The sequence below is a fragment of the Populus trichocarpa genome, chromosome 15 (assembly GCF_000002775.5).
Source record: "Populus trichocarpa isolate Nisqually-1 chromosome 15, P.trichocarpa_v4.1, whole genome shotgun sequence".
NCBI classification, from domain to species: Eukaryota; Viridiplantae; Streptophyta; class Magnoliopsida; order Malpighiales; family Salicaceae; genus Populus; species Populus trichocarpa.
The window spans coordinates 13,364,458-13,389,783 of NC_037299.2; the positions used below are offsets into that span (position 1 = coordinate 13,364,458).

General features: G+C 34.4%; 1 protein-coding gene across 6 annotated transcripts; it reads left to right on the forward strand.

Moving 5' to 3' along the window:
• The first annotated feature begins 408 nt into the window (after positions 1–408).
• LOC7476711 (uncharacterized) lies at positions 409–24,342 on the forward strand. Of its 6 annotated transcripts, none has more exons than XM_024586665.2 (11): positions 409–554; positions 1,354–1,967; positions 2,127–2,282; positions 2,501–2,548; positions 3,274–3,426; positions 3,645–3,692; positions 3,904–3,945; positions 10,190–10,480; positions 16,964–17,454; positions 23,024–23,928; positions 24,060–24,342. In XM_024586665.2, exons 2-10 carry the CDS (start codon positions 1,388–1,390, stop codon positions 23,891–23,893), a joined length of 2,679 nt encoding a protein of 892 aa, XP_024442433.1. In that variant the 5' UTR covers positions 409–554; positions 1,354–1,387; the 3' UTR covers positions 23,894–23,928; positions 24,060–24,342. The 6 variants fall into 6 exon arrangements, with proteins under 6 accessions (XP_024442433.1, XP_024442432.1, XP_052303522.1 ...); XM_024586664.2 differs by having other exon boundaries at positions 23,024–23,922; XM_052447562.1 differs by lacking the exon at positions 3,904–3,945 and having other exon boundaries at positions 23,024–23,922.
• Positions 24,343–25,326: the final 984 nt, after the last annotated feature.

The window sequence follows — 25,326 nt, forward strand, 5'->3', positions numbered from 1 at the left end:
CTTTTTTGTTAAGTGGAACCCAATATATCTTTAAAGAGAATCACATTCCTCTCCTAAAAAATAAATAATGTAGTATTAAAATTCTTACCAAAACATTTATCTAGTGACTTTAATTACTTTGTTTGAAAATTAAACAAGTTGAAAAAAACAAAACCACTGGCCAAATACTCTTAAAAAGATTTATAATAAACAAGAGATCGAATTAAAAAATTGGTTGCCAAGAGAACTTAAACAAGGTTAATTATAAAGTGATCAAGATTTGTCTCAAGTCATGACTTTGGTGGTGTCAGATGTAATTAATGCTGGCTCTTGTAATTTTTTTTTTCCTGTTAGCAGTCGTTTTTTGCCTTTGCTGAAACCTGGCATGTCCTGAATGTTGAAACTTGAAAACAAAGAATGGACGCTAATGGTATTATTGTAATATAAGAAAACTACATGGGAACTTTGTTAATCAAGTCCTGCCTGGTTTCTTTTCTTTATATCCGTTCCCCATCTCTTCTCCTCCACTAAACCTCTTCTCTCCCATTGCCAACTGCTCCCTCCTCTGCTGCAAGGTATTTACCTAAACATACCATCATTACAATAAATAAAATATAAGAACTTGCCCTCCTCAATATCTCTATGTTCAAAACTTGATTTTTTTTCAAGGTTCAGTCTTTTTGTGTAAAAAAAAGGCAGATGTTGGTTTGATTTTGATATATTCGGTTAAAAATTGGTTTAGCCTAATTTTTTTAGGAATTGATAGTCTTTTTAAGAATTTCATTTTGTTTTGTATCTTTCTAAGTAAGAGGTGAGGTAGACTTAGATATCAGTTCTTGGTTAAAAGGTTCATAGAGTACTTAATGAATGGATTAATTGATTCTCATTAAATTTGGAAACATCCTCATAAATTGCTTTATAGTCCTTGGTTAAAAGGCTTATAGCCTTTTGCAAACATTGGTTCGAATCTAAATTGATTGTTATTAAATCTTGAAACATTCTGTTAACCATAAAGTCAATATAATTTTATGTTTTAACCAAGGCATTGAATAACACACTTTTGGTTAAACAAAGTCTCCTCCAATAGAAAATCAAATCTATTGATTTCCCTTTCTTTTCTAATAGGCAAGTTTTTTTTTCCCCTAGATGATTGGTTGTCATGTTGAAGTGTGCTTAGAATTCATCCTTCAAAGGAAATCTTAGATGTTAATCCACAAGGATCCGTACGTCTTGGGAGCGAAGTTCTAGCTAGCTATCTGTATCAATCAATCTTCTAATATATATTGTTTACTTGATGTATTTAATTAAGAGCATCTTTTTTCTGGAACTTACGTCCCATTAAGATTTCGCTCGTGATTATTACTGCAATTGCAGAGAACTTTAAGATAGACAAAGAAGAGAAGGCTAGATGGGTACACCTCCATATTTGATGAAGAGAGTCTACGAAGCAGCCTCGAAAGGAGACTGGGATTCGATGAAAACAGCTTACAAAGGAACAGATGATAAGTACATGATGTCTCCAATAACGGTTTTAAAAGATACTGCATTTCACTTGGCAGTGTATAGCAAAAAGGATGAACCGCTTCAAAGTCTACTTCGTATTGTTAGTGGAAACTCAATTCCCGGGAATCCCTGTACATTACAGAATGCGTATGGAAACACAGTTCTTCATGAAGCTGTTTTTACTGGAAATATGAAAGCTGTAGAGCTCTTACTCCAGTTTACCCCTAAAGAACAGTGTGAATATGATCCTTCAAAGCAACTTGAGACTAAAAACGAGCTTGGGGAGACTCCATTGTATAGAGCTGCTTCATGTGGTAAGAAAGAAATAGTGGAGTATTTAGTTATAAAAATGAAGCAAATCTACAAGGGAAAGCTATTAGAAGAGCACCGCAGGAGAGAAAAGTTAGATAAAGAAAAGAATAATAACTCCGAGAAAGTAGATTTAAAGCCGATTCTTCATGCTGCCATCGAAGGACAACACTTTGGTATTGTTCTTAATCTTATTCCCTCTCATATGAAATTCTCAAGACATCTATAGACAATCCGACTGCACACACATTCATCCCTAAACATCTAAGATTAGATACAACATAAATTTATAATTGATTAGAAACAAATCAAATGACATTATACTTTCAATGCAGAAACTGCTCTGACGTTGCTGAAACGGGATCCATCACTTGATGATATGACGGACGAACAGGGCAGGACCTGTCTTCATCTCCTTGCTGAGATGCCTAGTGCTTTCAAGAGTGGACGTGCAATGCTCAAATATTCCATTAGGAACCTGATATACTGTTGTATGTTTGATGCAACATTTTCTTTTTCATTCATTTATTTTATTTGATAAGCATTAATAAGCTAAACCCAGCTCGAGCATCTGCTCTCAAGGAAAGCTGTTTAACCGATTAATTAAACACGATTTTCGGGTTTTAATTGTTTTTCGGGAGCCATGTAAAATTGTATTGCTTTAAATCCTACAAGGTTTGATTAGACTCAAGTTGAGAGTTTTTTGCAGGCCTTTCCGCATCAAATGGTGATGACGACCAGAGCAAGAGTAAAAAAGGTACTGAAAATTGAAACTATTTTGCTATCTTGGACAGGGCTAAATCATCGAGTAATTTAACTATTATATTGATAATAATATTGCGCTGACCGATGCTGCCTGGGTCTTGTGGTTTTAAACACAAGCAACCACGGTTTAAAGCTTTAGAAACAATAACAATACTGCTCATGCAACAAAATCCTCCTTAGTAAGTGTCAAAAGTAATTCGTGGAAGGACAAAATTTCCTGTTGTCAACAATAACGATGCTAAATAGTTTTATTTTAGAAGCATGTTAGATTATATTTGAATAATTTCCTAATAATTATAGGATTGACTTGAGATTCAATCTAAGATCCTTCATGTCTAGAGATATCCTCCCTATTTAGAGATTAAATATGATTCTATTTCTTATTTCGGTATAGGTTTCAATTGTTTCATATTTTATCTCGGTATCAGAGCCCCCTCCTATGACCTGGGTTTTTTCCAGCTTAAGCAAGCTTTAAGTGTTTCTTTTTTATTTATTTCATCAATTGTCTACTCGCTGTCACTCTTTGGTATCCCAAATTTCAATTTTTTCTGTCTTATTCTCTCTCATATGAAATTCTCAAGACATCTATAGACACTCCCACTGCACACACATTCATCCCACTGCACACACATTCATCCCTAAACATCTAAGATTAGATGCAACATAAATTTATAATTGATTAAAAACAAATCAAATGACATTATACTTTCAATGCAGAAACTGAAGCTCTGACGTTGCTCGAACGGGATCCATCACTTGATATGACGGAAGAACAGGGCAGGACCTGTCTTCATCTCCTTGCTGAGATGCCTAGTGCTTTCAAGAGTGGATATGCAATGCTCAAATATTCCATTAGGAAGATATACTGTTGTATGTTTGATGCAACATTTTCTTTTCCATTCCTTTATTTTATTTGATAAGCATTAATAAGCTAAACCCAGCTCGAGCATCTGCTCTCAAGGAAAGCTGTTTAACCGATTAATTAAACATGATTTTCGGGTTTTAATTGTTTTTCGGGAGCCATGTAAAATTGTATTGCTTTAAATCCTACAAGGTTTGATTAGACTTAAGTTGAGAGTTTTTTGCAGGCCTTTCCGCATCAAATGGTGATGACGACCAGAGCAAGAGTAAAAAAGGTACTGAAAATTGAAACTATTTTGCTATCTTGGACAGGGCTAAATCATCAAGTAATTCAACTATTATATTGATAATAATATTGCACTGACCGATGCTCCCTGGGTCTTGTGGTTTTAAACTCAAGCAACCAGGGTTCAAAGCATTGTTACACATTGTATGTCTTTAAATCCCAGAAGGTTTGATTTGACCCAAGTTGTGAGATTTTTGCAGGCCATTCCGCCGCAAATGGTGACCAGAGCAAGAGTAAAAAAGGTAATGCAAATTGAAACTATTTTGCTATCTTGGACAGGGCTAAATCATCAAGTAATTCAACTATTAAATTGATAGTAATATTGCTATGCTGCCTGGGTCTTGTGGTTTTAAACACAAGCAACCAGGGTTTAAGGCTTTAGAAACAATAACGATACTGCTCATGCAACAAAATCCTCCTTGGTAAGTGTCAAAAGTAATTCGTGGAAGGACGAAATTTCCTGCTGTCAACAATAACGATGCTTTTAGAAGCATGTTAGATTATATTTGAATAATATCCTAATTATCGCACGTGTGCAGCGTCACGGTGATTGTCCACTCTCAAGGAAAAATGTAATATGGTTTATCTGGCACATATGTGAGAGACAAGGAAATCTTGTCTCCTATCAGTAAAATATGGACTAGGAGTCGCCACCTAGTATTCTGGTCACTAGGAACCCTAACTGATCTCAGAGATTGAGTACGAAGACTGGTTATGTAAATGGAAGGTATTAACATCTCAACTACGCCTTACCTAAGGTGGGCTGCATTGTTTTAATGTCTGATAAAATCTAAGGTCTTGTTGTATTTTCTAATTGTTTGGTCTGTCTAATATTCAAGAAAAGCCCTTCTTATTAAGGAGGTTCTTATCTTAATGGGGTAGAACCTAACCGTTCTAACATCTAAAAAAAAGAATTTAATATCTGGAATACGTATTACGTGTAATGTCGTACCTCGGATACTAAAAGACAAACAAAATAATTTTTTTTTTTTTTTGCAATTTTGGCCAATGTTCTCTTGACTTTAATAAACTGGTTATTAAAGTCAAAATGCATGCTAAAACATTGTTTTTTTGGTGTATGAAAAACATAATATGATTTTTAGCTTTGAGACACTTGGTCGTATGCACAAAAACATTTTTTCTTTTTGTAAAATGTTTTGTATTTATAGGAAAACAGGGGAAGAGAAATGGTTGGGGCGGCCACTGAGCTGCCGCCCCAATGATTGCCCGAGGAAGCACGTCTCCTCTGTTTCTCCAACATGTGAGAGGCCACAGCTCAGCTTAGCACATGGGTGTCCTTGGTCGGCGTCTTTTTGAGCTAAAAGGGGAAGAAAAAGGCGGTGAAAACAGGGGAACAAAGCTCCCTTCCCCTATTTTCTGCATGTCCAAGGGAAGAAGAAGACGTACGGTGTCGTTCAAAACGACACCGTTTTGGGTCTCTTTTTTTAACAGTGTATGAAACGGCGCCGTTTCATTTAAATGAAAACAACTCCAAACTTATGTGAAAGTACAAATCAATCCTCAATTTGTGATTATTTGTGATTTTTTCAATTGAGTCCTCAATTGCAATTTTGATTTTAAAAATCAAATCAATTGCATCCCTGCCAAAATTCAATCGTCGGCCTTGAAGTTAGCCGCCTTTCCAAATAAGTCCTTGGTCTTGAATTTATGCAATTTAACCCTCAATTGAGCAATAAACTTCTAATTTCTTCAATTTGGCTCCTGATTCGGTTTACTTACAGCCCCTCCATTTACGCGCATTTTACATTTTGGTCCTTGCTTTCAGATTTCTTCAATTAAGTCTCTAATTGGCCATCAAACTTCAACATTTATAAAATTAAGCCCCTGATTTGACCAAATTAACTCTCAAAAATTATAATTTGACCACAGAACTTTAATTTCTTCCAATTAAAGCCCAAATTAACTCCAAAATCAATTTTTCTTGCAGTCAAAACCTCCATAAATTCAATTAAACCTTCAATAACATTTAATTGAGTCCATAAACATCTGATTTTGAACTTTTCTTCCTCAAATTGAATTTTCTTTGTCAACAGGGCTATCATCAGTCAATAAAATACTGTCAAATTTTAATTTTTGTATTTTTAAACCTCCTCGACCAATTTTTGACCTTTTTTTTAGCGTTTTGACATCCTTTTTCACTGTCATATTTTTTCATAATATTTTTTTATTTTTTTGTATTTTATTTTTTTAAGAGAGAAAAAATGTGAATTGGGGTGTCGCACCCTCGCGGCGGAGCGGCGATTCTCGATCGATTTCGGGGTCTTTTGTTTTGTTTATGTGTAAGGAAGTCGCCGCCTAGTATTTTGGTCACTAAGAACCCTAACTGGTCTTTCAGAGATTCTAAGGTAAGGGACTGATTGCATAAAGGGAAGGTATTAGCACCCCTAGTACGCCCTACCTAAGGTAAGCTGCTTGGTGTTTGGTTTGCCTTATAATTGCTATGGTGTTGATGTTCTCTTAAATAGGTTTTTTAGGAAAGGTTTGCTATGATGAATGGATTTGGGTTTGAAGTCTGAAAGCAATAATCCTTGGCCAATATTGATCATACCTTTAGATATGTCTACAAAGTACCAAGGAGAACCAATGCAGATCTCTTGAAATCTGTGTTTGATTCAAATTAAATTTACATGATGAATGGATTTGGGTTTGAAGTCTGAAAGCAATAATCCTTGGCCAATATTGATCATACCTTTAGATATGTCTACAAAGTACCAAGGAGAACCAATGCAGATCTCTTGAAATCTGTGTTTGATTCAAATTAAATTTACTAAGATAGAAATCCAAGGAGATTTCATGTGCTTTAAAAGCTTATTTTTCCCTTAGTATTTCATACTCTCACGGCTCGTAAACCATGGAGTCAAAAATTGAAATATCCTCAATTATAATCAAGGTTTATTTCAAGGATATGTGATGACTTGTTATTCCTAGAAAATTATTTTGGATATTTACCACTTAGGGTTTCTTTATCCAAATATTAACAGTGAATAATAACAAATTATTCCCAATAATATTTTGGATATTCATCCCTTAAGGATTTCTTTATCCAAACATTAGCGATGAATAATGGATGAATTCCCCCAAAATAAGATTTTTTTGTATTTTTTTGGAATATTGGCCAATACCTTTTAGAGTTTTACAAACATGTTATAAAATCCAGAAATGCAAGAAAATAATTTTTGTTGTGTTTAAGAAATCCATGCGAAAACATATTTTCAAAACTTTCAATATTTAAAAAAACATTTAAAACATGTTAGTGTATTGGCCGTATGCAACACAAAAAAATATTTTTTTATATATATATTTTCTTTGTCAAAAACACAAAAAAATTCTTAAGGCTTTAATAAATCACATTTAATCATAATTAAAATCAACAAAAAAAAACATATTAGTCAAATTCTTAAGGCTTTAATAAATCAGTTATTAAATCCCAAAAAATATGTAAAAACATGTTCTTACATTTTCACGGGAAATACAACATGATTTTATTTGTCCTTCAGATACTTGACTATATACAAATTAAAACATTAAATTCATTTTGTCTTTTTTTTATTTTTATAATTCAATAACATACATAAAAATACACACACATCTCTTTTTTTTATTATTATTTTTTCCCACATTTACATGTTACAAATCACACAAATTCAAAATAAATCAAACAAACATTACACAATTCAAATATTACAGAATAACCCTTAAAAATCCAGTAAACTACTGGGAAGGCTTCTGGACCACAAAAATAGTGGCGGCGCGTCTCCTCCATGCGCCACTACCACTAGCGGCGCGTGGATTCACGCGCTGCCGCAAGAACCTGGAAACAGTGGGATCTGGCTCAACGTCACCTGCAAAAGAAGGAAAACACAGGCAGTCGATTTTATTTGGGTATTTTTTTAGATCTATTTAAAGCATTCTGTTCTCCTTTCCTCCCGGTTTGTTTTACTTTCTGCCGGTGAAGCGACTCTTGAGATGGGAGTGGCTGTTCGGTCGATGGGTTCTGTGTGGTCTGCCGTGTTTGGGCCGCCGTGGGAGGCGATGAGCCAGGTTTGTTGCTGGCCGGTTGCTGTGAAGGAGAAGAAGATCTGTTGAAATGGGGGGAGCTTTGCTAGTTTTTGTGAAGGCCGAATGGGTCGGTGCCTGTGAGGGGGAGAGGGAGATCATGGCTGCGGGGCTGTGGTGGCTCAAGAGAAGATGGGTTGTCGGGTCTGTCGGGTTAGCGGGGACATCGCTGCTAAGAGGAGCCGAAAGAAAAGATCGGGGGAAGAGAGGCAGGTGAGGGGCTGTGGGTTTGTTTGACCGGCTGAGAGAGGAGAGGGACGATGGTGGAACGACTGTTTGAGAGTGAAATGGGAGACGGGAACATCTAAGTCTGTTTGAGAGAGATGAGGGAAGAGACAGGGCTCTGTAGAAGAAGAAGAGAGGATGAGCGGCTGCCTTTTGCTGGCTGGGAGAGGGGGAAAGGGAGGCGGTGTTCGGCGGCTCTCTGGCTTTTGGCCAAAAGAGAGGGGATTGGCTGGAGGCTTGGGAAGGAAAAAAAATATATCAAAGGGGAGGGGGTGCCGGATTGTTTTTATTTTTAAAAGATCAGTAGGGGCTACGGCTAGGGTTAGGGTTTTTATGTGTTTCCCCCAATTTTTGTTTGTCTCTCTGGCCCCTGTAAATTTTTCTCCTCCTTTTGTATATGGCTGGAGGTTTACTTATATAGAAAATCTCTACACGTGTTATTTATGGAAATATTAAAATAATTATTGCAGAGATTGTCTTCTATAACCAGCACCAACAAATCCTATATATATGGTATTTTATATTGCATTGATTACTTTCCATAACCAGCACGAATCAAATCATATATCTATGGTATTTTATATTGCAGTAATTATATATGATTCAATAATTATCTCCTTGACATATTGCTTCCTTAATATTAGCCCTGATGTTTTATGTTATCGCCACATGTAAACCCTTATTATTTTTATTTTTTATTTTTTTTATTTTTGAAAAATTTATCAAAACGTGGGTCAAAAATTAGGTAGCAACATGGGGAATAACCCAAAAATGGGTAATGACACTAATAATTATAGGATTGACTTGAGATTCAGTCTAAGATGCTTCATATCTAGAGATATCCTCCCTATTTAGAGATTAAATATGATTCTATTTCTTATTTAGGTATAGGTTTCAATTATTTCAGACTAGTTCCTAAGATTTCTGGGCGTGTTCGTTCCAGTTTTAGCATTGGTCTATGCATATTCTACCTCTTTAACATTGTTTCAGCTTTGGGTTTCTTTGAGGTCTTCTTGTTTATAAATGCTCTTAACCTAAGCTTTTCACTGGTTTAAAATGATTCCCAAGATTTTCATACTTGTTTTTTTCTAGTTTGAGACTTGGTTATTTTACTGATTCTATAGTTCTACAATACTTTTTTGGCTTTGAAGTTATATTTTATTAAATAGATTCCTAAGTCTTTGATTTTTTGACTTAGATTTTCTTGGCTTTGCCAGTTAATAAACCATTGTTTTCGTGTGGCTCATTCTATGCCATTTGTGGTTCTTGTATCGCAATACCCATGGCCACAACCCTTATTTTCTTTCATAGCATGTTTTCTTTCAACACATTCGATTGGTGGTGCCACATGCTACTCTTAAAAGAAGGATGTTTTTCATTTCTGAATAATGAGCACGGTAACACTCTACTTTTGTTTTTCAATAAATTATATTTTACATTCAGGATCAACATAAAATTTAAATTTTAATGAAAAGATAAAAATATTCTACCATTTACCCCCACAACCCAGATAACAAATCAGCCCATTAGAGTGCACGAACTTTAATTATTTACTTTCCCTCTCCACGACTTATTCTCCCATTCTCACAAACACAAATTGAACACAAATCTTCCCTTTGTAATTTATTTGTCTTCTCTTCTCTTTTCGAAGTCATAAAAAATCAGGTATGAGATTCAACCTTAACAATATTTTTTACAAATCAAGATATCAAAATTCATACTAAGTTCATTTTTTTGTTAATATCGGTAGTGTTGAATCCTAAACTAAACCTCTATTTATAATTTTCCAAAAAAAACCCTATTTTTGTACAATGATCCCTTCAACCCCGAACCATAAAAATCCTAATTTTTTTTTGTTAAATCATCAATATCTAGAATATCTAACACCTTTTGGTATCTATAAATGAATTACTATTGTTTTTTTTTCCTTTCAAAATCCTGAAAATATGAGTTATTGTTCATATAAACCTTATTTTTTAATGTAATTAACTTTATTTAAGCGTTGTTTAACCTTTATCTATTATTTAATTAATTATTGCAGGAGGCAAAATGCTAAATTTCAAAACCCTAAAAATATTTCTTACTATTCACAAGAACCTTAACCTTAATTTTTTTTTTAATTTGTAGTTAACTTTTTTTAAGCTTAGTTTGATCTTTATCTAATATTTAATTAATTTTTCGTAGGATACAAAGTGCTAAATTTCAAAGTGGAGCTGCATGGCAATAATATCTCCGAAGAAATACAATATGGCGCTAACTATATATCATATATAGACATATTTTTCATCTGCAAGCAAGTTGTCAATGATGACTTCAAAGAATTTCAAATTCGAGATGGACAAGACAATAAAGTTTTTGATGATGCTTCCACATTGAAGATGTTGTCTTTGCATGAACATCAAAATCAAATTGTCTTGGTCGTTGATACAGCTCCAAAAAGTAGACCTCAATACTACTCAAGTGAACCTCATAAAGGTATGTATTTAAGGATTAAGTATTTTCTTGCTTATAATGATGATGCAATAAAGTAGTTTTATTAGTTAGTGTATATGCTTATAATGATGATGATATTGGTAGTGTTGGTGTCAAAGAAGATCTTAGTAATGTTGGTTTTGAGTATCTAGCTTGTTGAAGGAAATGAGTATGATGGTGATATTTATAGTATGAATGATGATTATATTCCATTAGACGAGAAGTGGTTTGAATTTGTGAATGAAGATGAGGATGAATGGATTGATAATATTAATAGTAATTTTATATTGGGAAAAACATTAAATGATGCCTCTGATTTTAAGAATTAATGAAAACTAAGTAGTGAGGATAATGATGTTGATTTGAGTCATAAATCTAACAATAATGAGGATGAAACTTGTATGGGCAAGAAAAGAATTTAGATCCAACCTTTTGAGTTTAAATATAAAAGATTTAGGCTTTTGGTTGATGGGTCCATTGATTTTTAATAATGTAATTTTAGGGATATGTTGAGGGAATATGGAGTTAAGTATGTTTATAAATTTAAAAGAACTATTAAACAAAAAAATAAAGTGGGTGCATTTTGTTTAGGATTGGCTACACATTGAGGATTTATGCTTCTTTGTTATCCAGTAGCAAAGCTTTTATGATTAAGTTATTGAGAGGTAGACATAATTGTATTAGGTCATTACAACTAACTCAACATGGGTGGCTAAAAACTACTACCTATAATAAATGGTGACCCTAACATATCCAAGTAAGCTTTTGATGTTCTTTTAGATGATAAGTTTGGAATAAAGTCGTATCCAATGCAGTTGTGGAGAGTTAGAACAAGCAAGACTGAATTGTTTCCCATAAGCAGAATATTGATATAAATAAGAAGATAATAAATATCATTATCCATAGATAAAATAAATAAAGAGGTATCAACCTTGGAAGCACGAGAACTGATTGAGAGAGATAATCACTCAGTTTAGTATACTAGGCCTGAGGGGCTTGTTTCAAGCTATATAAATGCTTATGTAGCTGATATATATAAGGGGAAAGAATAGGATCAACAAACCCCGGAGGTTGCTACATGTACACTTCTTCGTGAAGTGTCTCATTGAGAAAAGCATTATGGATATCAAATTTATTAATCCTCTAATTTCAGGAAACAATAATAATAAGAACCAACTGAACAATAGCTTGCTTAACCATAAGACTAAAGGTTTTTGAATCGTCAATACTTTTTTGATGAGTAAAACCTCTAGCAATTAAGTGAGCGATATAGCACTCAATGCTACCATCAGCACAACACTTAATCTTGTACACCCAACGGCTACCAACCACATTCATCGAAGAATGAAAAGGAACTAAGAACCAAGTACCATTGCAAAGTAAAACCTGAAATTCAGCCTCCATAGCATGCTCTGCCAAAACTCATACATGTTATTGTCAAAAAGGGTAAAAGGTTCGTGATCAGGAGGAGAAGTTACTCGAGAAGAAGAGCGGATAAAAGATGCCAATAATGCCTGGAATGGAGAACCATAGGGTCCTGATGAGAGACTGAAAGAGATGAGGGTAAGTTTGACCTCGAGGTATGGTGTAAAGGATAAGAGTACAAGTTAATAACAAAGTTCACCTAGTTTAATTCTTGATATTCACCACCTCATTAGTCTAGACATATTTAATTTTATGTTAAAATTGACGTTCAACGAAAGCTTGAAAACAATGAAAATAGAGAATACATTAGATTTCACAACAAGAGGATAAAACCAAATATATTTTGTATGAGCATCCACAAAAATAACAAAATAGCAAAAAAAACATAAGAGAAAAACATAGGAGTAAGGTTCCAAACATCACTAAAAACTAAATCATGGGAGCAGAAGTGTTGTGACCTATAGGTCCTAAAAATAAACATAATGACTTCCCTAACAAACATTCTTGACATTGAAAATTGAAATGTCTAGAGTTACAAACAATTTTATTATTTGACACCAAGAAATTTAAAACACGAGTAGGATGACCCAATCGATGATGCTATATATCAACAAAGGTAAAAACACAAGCAAACCAATGAACTTGAGGAATTGAAGTGGTGGAAGACTCGGACAAAACATAGAGGCCATTTTACTTTGATTGGAAAAGAGCACTACCTTGGTGGTAAGATCATTAACATAAAAGTCAAGTGTAAAATTAAAAAAAAAATACATGATTGTTAAGATAATTTTTGAATAGAAGGCAACAACTTTTTAATATGGAGCACATGGAGAATATTAGATAAAAAAAAAAGGAACATTTACATGTACATAATTTTGTGTGACCAATATAGGATATAAGGAGCTTTTTATCATCACTAACAAACAAATGATCATTACTAAAATATAGTTATGAAACCATTAAATTCGCAATATTAGGAGTGACATGTTGATTCACACTGATGTGTAGAAACCAATCCACGGAACTTTCCATAGAGACATTGCCAAGAGCAAGTTTAGCATTGGCCTATTGTTCATGACCTGCAAGCTGAGAGCATTGAGGTGTTAAGTGACCAAAAGAATAACAAAGCTGACACCTAACAAACTGTGTATTGGACCACTATTGAGAGCTTGAAAAAAAACTGCCATGTTGCCAATTCCTCTACTACCAATTGTTGTTGTGAGAACCATTGTATCCACGATATCCAAAACCATTATTAAAGTTTTGGTTGTTGTTATGCTGGCCACCACAAAACCACCCCCTACAACGGTGAGAATTAAAGTCACTGTTAGAAGAACCAGAGGGTCGACGATGTGCAACAAAAGCTGAAGAAGGTTGGGTTGGAGTTGGCAGAAACTGAGTAGTAGCAAAGGTGCTCATGGATTGAAAAGAGCTCTTATAAAGGAAGATAACAAACTTGTTTGTTTTTTGTATTTTAAAAGTATTTTTGAAAAAAATTGAATATTTATTTATTTATTCTTACTTCAAAAAAAAAATTTGTGTGTTTTTAGATGATTTTGATATATTGATATCAAAAATGAATTTTAAAAAATAAAAAAATTATTTTGATATATTTTTAAGTGAAAAACACTTTAAAAAACAACAGCTAATACAATACCAAACAAGCTCAAAGTCTCATAGCAGCGGGACATATGCTTCTCTAAATCAATTTTGATTTCCATCAAACCTTTCCTCAACCTCCTGATAAATGATAATGTTGTCATTGATGTGTCTCCCAAGCACGAAACTAAATGGAAGGGTTGGGTTAATCCTATTCACAATGACTTTAATGGGTGTCTTGTAGGAGTATTACAGAGATCTATTGGCCAATAGTTTGAGGGGCATCAAACTTAGAAATAAGCACTAACAAAAACATGGAAAAAAGCATCAACTAAGGGACCTACTTGTGAGGAAATATTTGCAAATGAATAATATATAGCTATATCCAAGTTCCGAAGACTTAGAGGTCAAGGAGGAAAAGGACAGACCAAATGAAGAGTGGTTTTCCCTTGTTGATGCTGAAAAAGAAAGACCTTTTAGGACGACTAATCCCACAATATTTTGGGAATCTTGAGTGCAAGAACCTTAAGATTCCAAACTCCATTATCTGTCAATTTTAGTACGCTGCTTTATTTTCTAGTAAAGCTACTACAAGATCGTGTTGACTTGTGTACAACTGAATCTATTGGTTACTTAATTCTTGGAGTACAACTGTAGATTAGACTAGATTGAAGTGGACATAAGAGGGTGAAGATGACTTTCTTGATTAGTTTTTTATTTCAATTATTTGGTTTGCAAGATTTTTATTCACAGATTTTTTCCTTCACTAATTGAGCGTATCCGATTTGCTCAATTGTCAACAATGAGTGTTACTCAAACGAGAAAAAAAATATTCACAGGAACAAGAATGGATGCATAACTCATATCCCGTGCTGAAACAACCTCCGAATAAAAGAAAACAAAGAACGACCAATAATATCCCATTAGCTTTGATAAGAAAAAAAAATGCTGAAGTCCATGCAATGCAGGTGCTTTATACGAATCCATAGAAAAATTACCCTTTCTACTTCATCATTAGTGATAGGCTTGGCAAGAGTGAGGAGATCACTAGAGGAAAGAGCAGGAAAATATCCGAAACAGATGCACCTAAAACCAAAGGAGAATCCTTAATTAACTACTGTTTATAATAGTCTATAGCCATGATCTTCAAAACATCTACATCAGTACATCAGTTTCCATCCGCAGAATTCAACTGTAAGAGCATGGTACAATTTGGTATTTCTGTCTCCCAAATTAACTAGTGACTTTTGATGCCACAAGATCTCTTCTTGAAGCAGTACCAAATCCAATTATTTCCGAAGCCCTGGGATTCTAAATTATATATCTAGTAAAGGATTAAAGCTTACCTCTAGAGCTTTCTCAATACAAGTAAACGAGCCTCTGATTATGAAAGACTTTTAGTGGAGGGTGTTTTTGTCCAATCCATATTTCGAATTATTAAAGTTACTGGATTTAAATATAGTTATGGTTATGGTTATGGTTATAGTTTAAATCACTTATTACCTTTTCACTATTTATTTATTGCTTCAATACCTCACCACAAACTAGTCAAAAAATAAAATAAAATTACGTAATATAAGTCTATTGAAAATTGAGAAACACCGGAAAATTGACTTGGGAGTAGAAATTTGGACACATCTCTGTTGCGATGTCGCGGTCGCACAAATTAATTACCCTAGCTTAAAACACACAAGATAGTATAGAGCAAGTAAGGGGTCGATCCCACGAGGAAGGTTTAGTTCAGATTTTTATGCTACACGTTATGCAATTGGGGGGGTTTGATTTGCAATGATCTAAACTATGGTAGAAATTACACTAACAAACAAAATCAATTGAAACTGAAATATATCAAGAAAACAAACCTTGGTTGCAAGCACACATCCACCTACAGAAATCAGAACCGATCCTTGAAACGAAACTTCAGTTTATATTCTGAATTTTTATCTTTTCTTAACATTGGTTAATTAACGGATCCGCCGTATAACTAGCCCTAACCAACAAACAATCACAGTGTCCGCACTAATGATTTAATCCAATGGTAGCCTTAAGATCTAGATAAATTCATTAATCTTAACAATCAAGTTGTCAGCTTGTGTTGCCTTGATCGAATGTTCTCCCTAAGTTTAATAACGTAGTTCCGCTACAATTATCAAGGTTAGTTGCTTCACAAGTTTATATACCACAACTTCGGTTTTGATATCAAACTTAGCAATAGATTGTTCACAATAATAACTTAGAGTCCGCTCTAGCAATTAAGATAAACAATCATAGGAAATATGCATAGGAAAACAAACATACTCATTCATAATACAAACTGAAAATAAATGGAAGAATAAATCTCACAGTTCTTGAAATCTGAAGGTGTTTGCGTCCTTGCAACCAAGAAAACGAGCTTAGCCTTGCATATCTATTGAACAACTACTCCTAAAGATGAAAGAATACATGATTTCTGGGTTGTAAAGGGGAGAGTTTGTGTTTCTTCTCTTATGACTGCCACCCTTCTTTCTTTGATTCTACTGCACTCCCTCTCCCTCTCTCTTGGTTCTCTTCATAGCATAAACTTAGCTGCCTATTTATACACAAATTGTAAGTAAGAAAAATCAAAGTTCAAGTGTAAACATCAAGAGATGGTGGTAGTGTGAAGGCGGCTGGCGGCTGGTGGCTGGCAGCTGGTTTGTGGTTGGTGATTTGAGGTTGGTGGCTTGAGGTTGGTGGCTGCCTTCCTTGACCTTCTGGATTGATTTACTTGAGGAACTAAATTGCTGAAATTAAAACTTGGATGTCGGTTTTGATGCTTCGGGATGTAATTTGGATTCGTTTCTTCACAAAACCTGTTTGCTGGCAGAATTCAGTTGTCATCTTTGAAAACTCATATCTCCCTCATATGACATCGTTTGTGGCTGAAATTTGGAGCGTTTATAGACCTTTGAGTCATAAATCCAACACAATTGAGTTTACATCAATGGGATGTCTGTAGCTCCAGATATTAAATTTTCAATGGACAAAGGTCAACACTGGCAGAATGCGAGCTTTGAATTTGAAGGATGTGATTTCCATGCTCTTTGTATTTTTATTTTTCTTGACTTATATTTCCAGAAAGGTATGGATGTTAGCTTTCTAATGACACTAGAATCACTTCATTTCGACTTCTAGAACTCATGCTCTGCACAAAACATCGACTGAGGGTCAAATCTGCCAATTACCTCCAATTTACTCCTTTTTGCATCTTTCATCTAAAAGTGCCTTCAAAACATAAAACAAAGAATATCAAGGCATTTTATACATAAAACATAGGCAAAACTCTAGTTAAATATGGGTGAAACTATCGAATAATATGGTTACATCAATCTCACCAAAATTGAACATTTGTATATATTATTTTGTCGTATACTCTGTTCATATTTGCAGAAAATTCATTATAGATCTCTCTCTGTATATCTCACATATGAAGAAACATGATAGGATGGCAGGCGGTAAAAATCAAGAAAGAAAAGGACAAGCATGAATCTGCATTGAAACTTGCCAAGGAGCTTATAGAAAAGAACAAGCGTCATTGGTGGCAATCTATCAATGTAGCGGATTCTAACAGAGTTAATATCGAAACCCCTGGTAAAGGAGGAAGAGGACAAGGAGTAGACCCAAACCCGTTGTTTATAGCAATTAGTAATGGAATAGAAGAGATTGCTAAAGAAATACTTGAAAAATTTCCTCAGGGTGTTGAGCTTGTTAATGAAACAGGACAGAACATAATGCATGTAGCTGTGATGCATCGACAGCTGGAGATTTACAATTATGTAAAGAAAAAGTTCAAACCAATTATGGTCAGGCTGTGTTCGAGGATCGATAATAATGGCTACACATTGTTACACCAAGTTGCACACATGAAGCACTACCGCGGAGGAACCAAGCCCAGCCCTGCACTCAAGCTACAAGAAGAAATACAATGGTTCAAGGTGAGTTAGCTACTCTTGTACTATCGTAAGCCCATGCCATATTTTTATGAGATACATGTTGGAAGAAACTCTAGGTGTGGTAGAAGCTAATCCCTAAAGACAAAACTAAACAACAAGAAATATCTGAGAGAAATAATGTTTTTCATTAAGTTCTTAGTTTTCTCAAAGTTACTCTTAAACTCTTCTGCATGCATCTATCACGTTGTGATTATAAACCTATTTATAGGAAAAAATTCTAAACAATTAAGAAATTAAATTAACAAAAGAAAAACCTCAATTGATAAGAAAAATTATTCTATTGACTAACAAGTCATACTGTTTTCTAAGATGGTCGACCGATTCATATAATCCAATCTAGTTGTTTTGTTCTAATCAGTTGATCGATTCCCAACTGGTCGATCAGTCCAATTAATTCTTTAGAAATCTAGTTTACTTTCAACATCTTCCTTAAACTTGATTTCTTTATAACTCCCAATAAATCTCTAATCTCGACAAAAACATCATATTTGAGTGGTTTTGTGAAAATATTCACGACTTGATCTTGAGTCTTTACATACTTGACTTCAACTTTCTTGTTTATAATGTAATTTCATAGGTAATGAATTCTTGTGTCAATGTGCTAACTTCTGTCATGAAAAACTGAATTTTTAGCTAAGATAATGGTTGATGAGTTGTCCACATAAATTTTTGTAGGTTTCTCTTATGACATTCACAACTCTTTCAATAATCTTTTTAGTCATATGGAATGACAAAGACATGTTGTAACAACTATATATTCATCTTTACAAGTTGATAATATGACTATAGATTACTTCTTTGAACTCCATATGAATGTTATGTTTTCCATATAGAAAACAGAACTTATAGTGCTTTTTTTATCATCCATATCTCTAACCCAATCACTATTATTATAACCCACAAGTTCAAAGTTGTTAGAATATCTATAGAATAAGCCAAAATTAATAGTACATTTGATATATCGAAGAACTCACTTCAAAGATTTGAAGTGTGTCGTAGTTTGTGTTTTCATAAACCTACTCACAATTCTATTCTAAAACAAATATGTGGACGAATGCATGTCAAATATCTCAAGCTCCCAATTGGGCTTTTAAATGTTGTAGAATTTACCTTTTCTCCTTCATTATTCTTTGACAACTTCACTCCACACTTAACTAGAGTATTTACTTTTGCACAATCCTCTATCTTGAACTTCTTAGGAATCTTTTTTTCAAACTTCTCTTGACTTGCAAAGATTTTATATTCTCCTTGTGTGATCTTAATCCCTAGATAGTATGTCATAAGATCAATGTTTGTCATCTCGAACTCCTTGATCATTGCTTGTTTGAAGTCTCCAAATATTTTTGGATTATTTCCTATAAACATCAAGTCATCCACATACAAACATATAATAAGAGTATCACCACTATTTTATCTTCACATATATAATATATTCATAGGATCATTTACCAAATCCATTCTTTAAAAAATATCCATCAATGTGATTATACCAAGCTCTTGGGGCTTACTTCAATCCATAAAAGGCTTTGTTCTACTTTAAAATTGTCTTCAAGTCCCTTCACTTCATAACCTATAGGTTGCTCAATGTAAACTTTTTCTTCAAGAAAACCATTTAGAAAGGTTGATTTGACTTCTATTTGGTAGATTTCCCATCTATATTGGGTAGTTGTGGTAATTATCAATCCCATGTTTTTTACTATAACATTTTACCACTAACTTTACCTTATACTTTTTTACTTCTCCTTTGACATTTTTGTTTTCTTTGTAGATCCACTTGATATCTATTTGCTTCTTTCTTTTAGGTCTAGAAACCAATTTTCATGTGTCATTTTCCTAATTGATGCAATCTCTTCATCTATAACAATTCTTCATTTTTCATCCTTTATTTCTTCTTCAAATACTATAGGATCACATATAGCAAGGTGATAATATAATGTTATATCATCATCAATAAGATTAGTTACCTCATATATGTCATCAAGGCTTCTTATTTTTCTTGGTAGACTTTATGAGCTGCCACTACTTGAACTTCACAAGAAAAAAGAAGAAGATGAAGGTGAAGTTAAGTGCATTGGTGTTTGTGGAGGTGTAACTATAGGTTCTTGATGATCTTCATGTCTCTCCTCCTTTTCATCAAGAATCGATAGAAAGTCTTCTCACCATCAGTTACTTTCTAATCTCATGCTCCTTCTTCATTGAACTCAATAGCTATAATAATCATAGTCTTTCATTCATTAGGGTTGTAAAGGTTGTATCCTTTGTACTTTTGATAATAGCCCACAAAGATCATCTTTTTACTATTGTCATCTAACTTAGTTGTTATTTGATCATCTACATGCAAATAGCCAATGCTAAAAAATATCTTCAAATGAGTAACACTTGACTTTCTTCCATTCCATGCCTCTTGTAGAGTCATGACATTCAAGCCTTAAGTAGGACTCCTATTTCACAAGTAAACAACCCAATCTATAGCTCCAACCAAAAACTCTTTAGGTATCTTCTTAGTTTTGAGGATGGTTCTTATCATGTTGAGGATGCTTCTATTTTTTCTCTCTACCATTTCATTTTGTTTTAGAGATCTAGGCACTACTAGGAGTCTTTTTACACCACTATTTTCACAAAACTTATTAAACTCATTAGAACAAAATTCATCCCTTATTTGTTATAAGTGATTTTATAGAATTATCACTTTTCTTTTCAACTAATACCTTAAATTTCTTAAAACATTTATATACATTAGACTTTTTTTTTAAGAAGTATAACTAGATTTTTCTACTATAATCATCAATAAAAAGTAGAAAGTATAATTTTAAACCAAACAAGCATGGTTAAATAGGACCACATGCATCTGCATGTATCTCTTGTAGGAGTTGATTTTCTTTTGATATAGACTCCTTTGGAAAGCTCTTACGAAATAGTTTGTCCTCTAAACATCCTTTACACAATTGATTTGGATGTTCAATTGATGGTAGACCCTTTAACATCTCTTTTTGTGCCATCATCTTCATGCTATCAAAGTTTACATGCCCAAGTCTCATATGCCAAAGCCAAGTCTCATCTTTCACACATTCCTTTAAGCACATTTGTCTCCATGTTTAGCAAAAATATTTTATTCTTTCTCATGGTCACCTTTGCGATCATAGCTCCATGATTATCAAATAATGTCAAAGTACGATCTTTATCTTAATTTCAAAACTTTTTTTTCAATAATTGTCACAAACCCAATATATTGCTTTATTACAGTTGGGATATAATAAACATCACCAATAAATTGATGACTATCATCTTTCATTTGAATCAAAATCATACATTTCTCTTTGGTGGAAACCTTTAAATGATCTACAAAGGTGACATTACCTCTAATTGATTCATCAAGCTCCATGAATTTGCCTTTATCTCGACACATGTGATTGTTGGCACCTTCGTCAAAATCCATATGTTTTCATTGGCTTGCATTCGTTCATCATAGACTAGTAATATAATAGCCTTTTTCTCCTCTTCTATCACAAGATTGACATTCTCTTCAACCCTCTTAGTTGGATTCCAACAATCCCTAGCATAATGACCAATTGTTTTTGATATCTATAGCACTTAACTTTTGTTTTGTCAAACTTAGGTCTCAGATTGCTACTGTAAGTGGAACATGTTGACATGTTTGCTTTATTTGGTTGACTGGTTGACCTGTTAAGGCTGTCATGGCTTCCTCTTCTAATTTGCCCTTTTCTCCTCTTCTTCTACCTTGTCCATGTCGTCTACTCCTTTGGGTATATTCAAATCCATCTTGCTTCTCTTTTGTAGAGAATTTTGAGAAGAGTGTTTATGCACCTATATCTTCTTGAATTTCATTGATTCTTTTTTCATGGGTTTGTAGTTTACCCATAAGATCTTGAATTGTAAGAAAATCCATATTTTATGACTCCTCTATCACAATCATCACATAATGGAATCTCTTTCACAACGAGCGTAGAATCTTTTCTACCACACGTGTTAAGCCATCTCCTCGGAGAGTATATACTACTTGTTGGAAGTAAATTAGGTTTAGTAGAAGCTTATGGACAACAATGATAAGTTGCAAAACTCAAGAACAAGAAGAAGATTGAGAGAAATGTATATTTTTTTTAAGTGTTTCTCTCTTTGATATCACTTTATATTCTCTCTTTTTTTGTTTATTATATATGACCAATACTCTAGCAAAGTAATCTAAAATATTCTTCAATTTAAGCATATATAACTTTTTAAAGTCACTTTATAAACTTTGTATACATAACTTTCTTACATTGTTAGCTTCTTGGTTTGATTGTTGCAAACCTTCCTATACCAACTTAGTGGTGGTTGCGTTGGCCATTATCTCAAAAATAGCATCATCCATGCATTGGTGGATGATTGTGAGTTCTTGTTGATCCTTTCTTCATGCCTTTTATATGGCCTCCTTTTGGGATGAAGTCAACGTTACTCTTTCCATAGGCTTTTTAAAACCCTTTTCAATTGTTTCCCATACATCTTGGGAACCTAGCAAAGCTTTCACTTGAATATACTGAGTTTCATAGTTATCATTTGTCAAACAAATATATTGAAGTGGGATGTTTGGATTGGTTATGTCAAATAATCAAGCATAAGCTCTGATACCACTTGTTGGAATAAACTCTTGGTGTGGTAGAAGTTAAATATCGCTAAAAAGCAAAACTAAAGAACAACATAAATTTAAGAGAAATGATGTTTTTCATTAAGTATTTTCTCAAAGATACACTCTATAAGCTCTTCTATATGCATCTCTTCCGTTCTGATTACAAGCTTATTTATAGGCATAAAATCCTAGACAATCAAAAATTTAAATTAACAAAAGAAAAACCTAAGTTGGTAAGGAAAAGTATTTTACCGACTCAACCGGTTGATTTTTTTTGCACCAGTCGATCAATTCATTTAATGTAATTCGGTTGCCCTAATTCAACCAGTTGACCATTTCCCAACTAGTCGACCGGTTTAACTAATTCTTTAGAAATTTAGTTTACTTTTAACAATACAATTCTTTATTCCTAGCTATGAGTAGTATTCATTTGTTAGGTAATATTAAAGAATGTTTTTAATTATACTTATGGACAACAATGCTAAATAGCAAACTCAAGAACAAAAAATTTTTTAAGATATATTGATATACTTTATTAAGTGTTACTCTCTTTAAAACCACTCTTTATATTATTGAATTATGATTCTGATTACAAACCTATTTATAAGCTTCAAATCATAAATAAATAAAAAATTAAATTAATAAAAATAAAACCAATCAATTGTTTCTCAACCAGTCAACTAATTCTCAACCATAAACAAAAACAAACTGAAATCTAAGTTCATTTTCAGTGCCCATATTCGAATTTACTTCAAAATCAGTGAAACGCAGCTCTTTATGCCTTGCAATAAATAAGAGTGTACTTTAATGTACATTCTGTTGCTTTAATAAAAGAGAATACGTGTCCATGATAGGGAGCCCATTTTCCTGTAATTAATGACTGTACCGACACTAATGAATTTGTTTACATGTTCTCTGTCCGTGCAGCGGGTGCAGAGGGCGGTTCCACCTTATCTGTCCGAGAAGCGGGCACCGAGGGAGGATCCGCCTGACAATGAGCACAAAGTGACAGCACACAATTTCTTCTTACAAATGGAGCTTGAAGATCATCTAAGGGTGGTGGTTCCGCCTGACAATGAGTACAAACTGACAGCACACAAGTTCTTACAAATGGAGCCTGAAGATCATCTAAGGGTGGTGGTTCTGCCTTATAAAGCAATGCAACGTGACAAGGACTGCAAATTGACTGCACTCGAGCTCTTCCAAGAGGAGCATAAAGCTCAACTCAAGTTGGCGCAAGAATGGATCGAGAAGACCTCTCAGTCATGCTCAGCAGTAGCCGTTCTTTTGGCCACCGTTGTCTTTGCTGCCGCTTACACTATACCTGGAGGTTCTAACGATCTTGGCTTTCCCATTTTCCTTCACAACCGTTTCTTCTTAGCTTTCACTGTCTTGGATGTTATCGCCTTGGCTAGCTCCTTGACCTCTGTTGTGATGTTCCTTTCTATCCTCACCTCTCCTTTTGAATATGAGAACTTCTACCACAATATTCCTCGGAAACTGATATGGGGCTTCACTTTACTCTTCCTCTCAGTGATGACAACCATGCTTGCTTTTGCTTGCACCCTTTTTCTAATAATTCATTTCAGAAAGAAATGGACCACGGGTCTTATTTCGTTTGCTGCTTTCTTTCCAGTGACAGTATTTGCACTAATGCAGTTCCCTTTATATGTCTCATTTCTGAGCACTACGAAGGACCTCTTTAAGGAAGTCGGGAAGTACCTGCCTCGATATTGCTGCCCTTTTCGGTGCCAGCGTTGTAGGAAAATGAGGCGAATATTCTGTTTGGCTTACTAGCTGGTTACAACAGATAAGTTCTCCTAAACGTACGTGTAAGCAGTAAAGAGCACTCATGACATGCTATGTTTTTTTCACGTTGAACTTTCTTTGCTTTTGGTTTTAATTTTTTTGAGAATTTTATAAAAGTTGAGTTATTACAAATATTAACTAATCTGTGATACAGGTTAATGGGGACCAACTGTATCATTGAAGAAAAGCAAGGGACTTGAGGATTTGAAAGCAAGGGCTGGGAGTTCAAATGGTGGCCTTTGAAAATGTCTGTAAGGTCGTACGAGTCAGTAGACCTACTATTGTCTTTAGTTAAGTATTTACTTGTGTTTTCGTTGTAGCAGACTCTTCTTTATGGGAGGCCATGCCTCAGTTACTTTCTCTTATGCCTAAGACACTCGATGGAAAATAAAACATCTGTGATTCAATCTGACGCAGGACAAATCAATTTGGCTTGAGATTTTCCTTCCATGGTTATCTTAATTACTATTTATATATTGTTGATATCCAATTTTTGACATATTTTTTTATAAGTTTTTGAAAAATTTAAAAATAGTAAAAAATAATAAAAACTTAAAAAATATGTATTCTTGATATATTTGTATTATTTTTAGTATTTTCAATGTTGTTTTTAAAAAAAGTTAAATTTTTAAAAGTTTTTTTTAACATGATTGATTTTTAATATATTATTTTTAAAATGATTGATTTTTTTTTTTATGGAGGCGTCATTATATTGATCGTTTTTAAATAAAAAATCAAATACAGATGTTTTATTAAGCATTTGAATGTATAAATAAAGACGAAAAAAACAGGAACAGGGGGTGGGAGAAGAAAATTCACAAAGAGGGGGTGGAGGCCAATTTTGGTGGTCAGAAGAAAAAAGGAGAAACCCTAGAAACCTAATTTTTGATCTCTTTCAAACCACACCAACAAAGTATTCCCTAGTCCCTTCGCCAAAGCAGCTGCCACACCAACACCCACCGTTTCCCCAGCTCCCAAGACCAGCACCTCTCTTCTTCGTCCCCACACACGCCCGGCCACCACACATTTTCCTTTCCCAGCCGGCCACAATACAGCCCCTCAGCCACGACCTCATCCTCCCTGCACGCAACCTCTCAGCCAAGACAGCCTCCATTCTCCTTCCCTTTCGCTGCACCTCCATCTGCCCCGCAGCAGCTCCCTCTCACAGAACCCAAGTCGGCCGTCCCCCACTGACTTCAGCTTCTTCTTCTACATCGTCGACCACAACAGATCTTCCCTCATCGGCACAGATCGGCCTCCATCGATCTCCTTCACCGTTACCTGCAGAAAAACAGACCCGAGGACAGATCCGGAAGGGGAAAAGAAAATTAAAATCGACTGCTTGTTGTGTTTCTTCTTTTGCAGGTAACGGTGGCTGTCACCGCCGGCGAGAAAAGTGAAGAGGGGAGGACCGTGACGGC

What these genes read in the sequence shown, in the direction of transcription:
- LOC7476711 (XM_024586665.2), top strand. Translation starts at nt 1,388, where the DNA reads ATGGGTACACCTCCATATTTGATGAAGAGAGTCTACGAAGCAGCCTCG. An exon ending in CCAGAGCAAGAGTAAAAAAG is followed by an intron (nt 3,946 to 10,189) that starts GTAATGCAAATT and finishes AATTTTTCGTAG; the next exon opens with GATACAAAGTGCTAAATTTC. An exon ending in AAGAAATACAATGGTTCAAG is followed by an intron (nt 17,455 to 23,023) that starts GTGAGTTAGCTA and finishes CTGTCCGTGCAG; the next exon opens with CGGGTGCAGAGGGCGGTTCC.